The sequence below is a fragment of the Bolinopsis microptera genome, chromosome 3 (genome assembly GCF_026151205.1).
Source record: "Bolinopsis microptera isolate Bmic1 chromosome 3, MBARI_Bmic_1.0, whole genome shotgun sequence".
Classification (NCBI taxonomy): Eukaryota; Metazoa; Ctenophora; class Tentaculata; order Lobata; family Bolinopsidae; genus Bolinopsis; species Bolinopsis microptera.
In genome coordinates this window covers 11284122-11290181 of record NC_087074.1, presented here as the reverse complement: position 1 = coordinate 11290181, position 6060 = coordinate 11284122, and the positions used below count along the sequence as shown (strand labels likewise).

General features: G+C 35.4%; 1 protein-coding gene across 1 annotated transcript; it reads right to left on the bottom strand.

Moving 5' to 3' along the window:
* Positions 1-315: 315 nt before the first annotated feature.
* LOC134813182 (abnormal spindle-like microcephaly-associated protein homolog) lies at positions 316-5762 on the bottom strand. The gene is made up of 8 exons (XM_063820870.1): positions 3679-5762; positions 3315-3395; positions 3008-3048; positions 2518-2827; positions 1947-2018; positions 1357-1430; positions 902-956; positions 316-369 (listed from the first exon to the last, which is right to left on the bottom strand). Exons 1-8 carry the CDS (start codon positions 5698-5700, stop codon positions 316-318), a joined length of 2709 nt encoding a protein of 902 aa, XP_063676940.1. The 5' UTR covers positions 5701-5762.
* Positions 5763-6060: the final 298 nt, after the last annotated feature.

Below are 6060 nucleotides of genomic sequence, written 5' to 3'. Positions count from 1 at the left end.
TAAGTATTTTTTAAACTTTAACTATTTTTGAACAATGTATACCCTTGCTCCCCATCATTATACCCCCGTCCCCCATCATTTTCAAGGTAATTAATTCTACAACACCCCTCTGAACTTTCGGCAATACAATCTGAGATTTATACTAAGCTTAACTCCCATCAGATGAGATGAACATTGCAAGTCAGCAAAACGAACAAATTTCATCTCTCCAAGTTCGCCGTCCCAAATCTCTACCACTGCATCAACTCTTGGGGAACCCCTGCGTGTCAGCAATCTATCAGACAAATGTGAGACTGAGACTTTTAGTGGTAATCTTCATAGATCACCGCCTATGACCACAGAACCCCCAAAATAACCCTGTTTAAACAGCTGTAATAACATGAGTCTAATGAATCTTTGCGAATGTATCTAACATGGTACACAAACACAATATTATTTTGATTTGGCTTTATTTCGAGATTATAGAAATCTGGGCCGTTTCTGCTCAACATTACTTTTGTTTTATACTTTATAAGTTTATAGTGCGTCACTTCACTTTTGTATTGTCCTTAAAATCTTAAAACTGAGAGGAATTGTTTGACTTGTTTTAATATTTTGTAATTCTGGTCTGAAACAAATTTTTTCGATATCAGCAAGTTCAAAATAAACTTCAAAATTTGATATCGTAAATAAATGGTACGATTAATAAATGGTATACGATTTGTTTTCTGCACACGTATACGCCTATTAATACGCCTAGTGTAAACGTTCTTCTCGCGTATTTCAGGTATTAACAGGGTGTCCCACTATACCAGATACTTGTTGTATATTATTGTGTCAGGGTCACCTACCACCACATGGTATATAATATTGAGATATAAATGTAAGAAAGAAGAAATAAATACTGATTCTGAAGGCTAACCTGACGCTGCTTATTAGTAGTAGTCTCTTGATTTATGGAGATCATCTCTCGGGAACTGAAAATTATAATGTTACAAAACAATAGATTATAGCCGTAAATAACAATTTATTTTGTAGAACTTTCCTAATGACCAGGGTCAGAAGCACTATACCAATTTCTCATCGTGTGGTCGAACTTGTTTTATGATCCGGCAATGAGGCTTCACAATAATTCAAGGCTGCATTGCAGAAGTATACCCAGAAATATACTCAATTATGCATGACGTAAATCATAAATTGATAACGAATCTAACAATGATGATTGTTAGATTCATTATCAAAATCCAACCTTGTAATATACTGGAGCGTTTAACGAGAGAATATTTGTTAATGTAAGTATCGGATTGCAAATATGAGTAACAGAGAGAAAATCATTTCAAATACCTCCTGAAAAGTACGATAAACAATATAACTTACGGTCTCTTAATCACGTTCATCTGTTTCAGGTAAGTTTGTAGGTAGGACTGATTGTCATTTTTCTGAAACACGAACTACTAAGCATTAATATTACATTGATTTATGATTACATGCATGTTCAAGGATTTCATGTTATTCACAAAATATCAGCCAATCCGCTGACAAATTGCCATTGAAATCTCAGCTATGACACACCGCAAACAATTTACACTTGTGTTCTACTTGACAAATTTACAAGTAGAAAATATGCATCATATTTAGATCCAGCAAGCTTTTAAAAATGTTAATGGAAGATGTGGTGATGTGATGTGGTACTCAAAGGACTAGTATAGGGGGTCTTAACTAAATTATATTAAGTGAGCCCTATGGTAGGTCAGTTAGTTACATAATATTACTCTGCTTACTTGTTATTCTACTAATACTTGAGACGAATATACATTGTATAGCTGTAATCTACTAGCTCTAGAAGACTGGCAGTCAAAATCAGTCAATTTAAACTCCAAGTTGCACAGTTAATTAACGGATTACAATTAACTAGTTATATAACTTAATTATAAACTAATAATTAAAGAGAGCTAATTAACAGTAACCTGTCTGGTGAGAAGGTGGTTGCGTTTGAGCATGTTCTGTACTGCGTAACTGTCCAGCGACCCTAAAGCTACCTGAATAAAGAGATCATTGATCCTGCGTTACCATGGCAACACTCACATACAGAGTAACCAAATACGTGACACAGTAACTCACAACATGTGCAATACATCTCCCTATTTAACATCATTTTAACGGTTAATTGATCGCTACCTCTTGTAAGTAATACACAGATAGAGACCGGTGTGACATATTATAGAGAATGATTGGTTACATTTAAGCCTTTCATTGGTGATCGGAACACGGCGGCTTATAAACCAAAACTATGATGTGCGAACTCAATAACATGACGTGCTCTTAAGCGTCTACTTGTACAAATTTACTGTATTAACGGGTTTAATTAGGCAACAATTAATCCCGTATCTAATATTTTGTTGGTAGTGATGTACAACTGAACACATTAAACTGCTAAAACGTGGCACATTGAGCCGAAGTTAAGTTAATATTGGACAAGCCAGAAATATAAAACTTACTTCACGGTTACTAATTTATCATTATAAATCATAAACTAACTTTATTGCTGGAAGTGTTGTTAGAAGTGATCTGTTGGGTACCACTACCCAGAGAAGACTGATCAGAGAGACGCCGCGCAACTCTCCCACCAAGCGCGTCCTGAACTTGATCAGAGAGACGCCGCGCAACTCTCCCACCAAGCGCGTCCTGAACTTGCTCCGCCCTGTGGTGCGTCTTGTTCTCATTTGGGTGTGTTGATTTTGAGTATTGGAGATTGATGTTGTTAGATGGTTTAAGGACTGCGCCCTGATTGTCAGTTATCAACGCTGATGTAACAGCCTTCAGAGCCGTGTCTTCTTCTTCTAATGCCCTGAATTGTTCAAAATATGTTTAAACCGTTAATCAATAATTTGTTTGTTGGTACAATATATACAGTATACAGTGAATAACGAAGATGCTAGTGTTACAATAAGGAAATTCCATTAGGACTAGTTTAGAGTACTGTAAACTAATAGGGAAAGGTTAAAATTTACTAATTTATTTAACTAACGATGGCGGGGTTTCTTCTCGGGTCTCCACTGAGAGTATGTTCTGAAACAGTTTTTATTAGCCAATATATTATATTAGGTTGGTGGTCGTAGATACAATAAGTTAATAAAAAGCACGTACGTTGAGCGACTTACTCCACACAATACACTGCCTTGTAGTCTGGAATTAGCAAAACAGTACCTACGCATAGTAACTAGGGCGGTTCAAATTACCATTAGTTGTTCAAATAATTAGAGATGATATCTTATTAGTTGCTTTATAGGGTCAGGAACAACCAAACATAGTTGATAGTTATAAAAGAAACTTACAATAGGTGAAGAATCCTCTTCAGTTGTCTCGCGGGGATCCAGTATTTCCGATTCTGATGTAATGTCGTTAGACTGGTGGTTCTGGGATGGAAAGAACTTTAAATATATGTAATATAGTATTAGTAATATTAGTTCAACCTTAGGGAATACATGCTGTAGTAGACTATAATATTGACACGATAACAAAATATACCAACCTTCACAATAGTCATCCGTCACCGGTAGATGACTGTGTTTTCTATATTAATTATATTTCTGGAAACAAAGACTTCGTGGAGCTAAGTGGAAGAATGTGCTATACATTTTTGTTCTGTCAACTTCAACTTTTTTAAATCAATTAAAATTCAAGCTAGAGAATAAAAACCTGTTTAATCTGTGGAGTATCTGATTTTTTTACTTTCTTTGGACCATTCTCTTGTTTTTTATCGATAGCTTCGGTGAATTTTGGGTTTGGTGCTTGCTTTCGTAAATTACTCAAATGATAAATGTCTTTTCGCTTATTTTTTTCATTTTTTCGCTGAACCCTTTTCATCTCTAGTGATGCTTGGACTTGTTTTTTTCGTGGTGAATCTTTGACTTTTTGTTGCTGATTTTTCTTTGATTCAGGCCATTTTTTGTCAAAGTTGCGTCTAGGTTCAATATTAAACTCGGGCTCTCTTGATGGTGCAGGTTCTGGACCAGGTGCTTTTGGGGACGGCCTTATTCCATGGCTAGGTACCTTAGTTGATAAACTCTTGTGCCAATTAATAATATCGTCATCAATTGATGCCCCATCTGCATCACCTGTTGACGGAATATCATCAACCATTTTTTTATATATTGAGCCACGATTGTTCATTCCAGTTGTCGTCTCAAATTGAATAGTGGAGTCACCATACACTGTTGTTCTGTCATCAACCACGATCTCATCTTCCTCTTCACCTGGTCTTCTGGTTACAGATTTTATATCTTCGTCGCCCAATACCAGACTTATGCTTTGCTCAAGAGAACTGGCAGTATCAATATGTTCATCATCTTTCTCTATATTATTGGCCAAACTATAAGATTCTTGACTGTCATGCAAGTTGTCCCTACTCCTTTTCTCTGACAAGTGCACATGTATAAGATGAGCTCTATATTGCCTCTGAATGAGTGTTACAGCTTTTTGTTCTTCAGTATCCTGGCTGGAAAGACATTTTTCATTTACTTCACTCAAATCCTGAGCCTCATTCCTTGTCTTAAACTTCTTGTAAGATCTAAACTCATTTTGGATCAAGGTAGCAGCAGAAACTCGTTTTGCATAGTGACTCTTATAGTGTTTTTGTATGGTAATTGCAGCTATCTCAGGCATATAATATTCATCATCAGATGATTTTGTAATGTCGTCAAAAGAAATAGGATCAAAAGAATATTCCATGTTGTTCTTCTTGGTGTCTAAATCTGCAGAAATAGCTTTTTTGTTTTCTAAATGAGATCTGTATTTACTCTGAATTTTGGTAGCAGCATTGTTCTTGATTTCTAGACATGCAGCAATAGCTTTCTTGTTTTCTAGATCTGCAACAACAGCTTTCTTATTTTTTAAATGAGATCTGTATTGAGTCTGAATTTTGATAGCAGCATTGTTATCAATTTCTAGACCTGCAGCAATAGCTTTCTTGTTTTCTAAATGATATCTGTATTGAGTCTGAATTTTGATAGCAGCATTATTCTTTTCTGTGTAATATTTTCGAAATTGTTTTTTTATAGATATGGCTGCTTTATTCGTCTTTTCTAAAGAGAGCTTCTTCTTTTGTATTCTTAAACGCTTTTTATACTTTCTTTGAATAGTGACTGCAGCTTCATTTTGTCTAACATCTTCATTGGAATTTTTTTCTTCGTGTGAGCTTGGTATCACTGGAGAATCCTTTGACTTAGGATCGCCAATCAATGCAGTGTTGCTCTCATTTTCTGACTGCAGTTGATTATAACTTTGTTGGGCAATTTGAGCAGCACGTTCCAAATCAGCCTCAAACTCTTCCTCACTTTTTCTTAAGTACTGTCGGTAATGATGTTGGATCACCTGAGCAGCTTTTTCTTGTTTGACTTTAAGTCGCTTTTCCGTGATGTAGTCACGATAAAAGTTTTGGATGATCAAAGCAGAGAGGTATTGCTCATCTGTGAATCCTTCTTCTTCAGGTGATGGTGCTCTCCTCAAATTTCGTTGAACTAGGTAATTTCTCCAGCTGGCCTGAATTTTGATAGCAGCACAGTTTTGTTCATCTAATGTTACAACCTCTTTCATGTCAGTATTATTGTCCTCAAATTGCTCACTGGATTCACTACCCTCTGATATGCATACAACTGGGAGATTACCACAGGCATGAAATTTGATTGGCTTGTTGTCATCTTTGTGGTAGTCTTTGGACATCTAGCTGCTAACTCTCTTGATAACCATGTCCACTAGAATAAGCAATATGTTAAGATTGTTGGTAGTAGTAAGTAATTATTTAATTATTATAGATCAGATTATGCAATTATTGTATTTTCAACTTAATAATAAAACAAAAGTACTTTACTTTATCGCTGAACAATATATATTATCATGTACTGTAATTAAAAAAGTACAGCTAAATTTTTAGTTGTTATTTTCGAAGACCAATTAAAGTGTAATGTATGCTGTAGTTTTGTATTTAAACCAAACTCATTTATGCAAACTTATAAGTGTTAAACAAGTATCAGCAGCGCCAAGTTTGCAGAGCAAAAGTTGTGTTTTCTTTATTTGTAAATT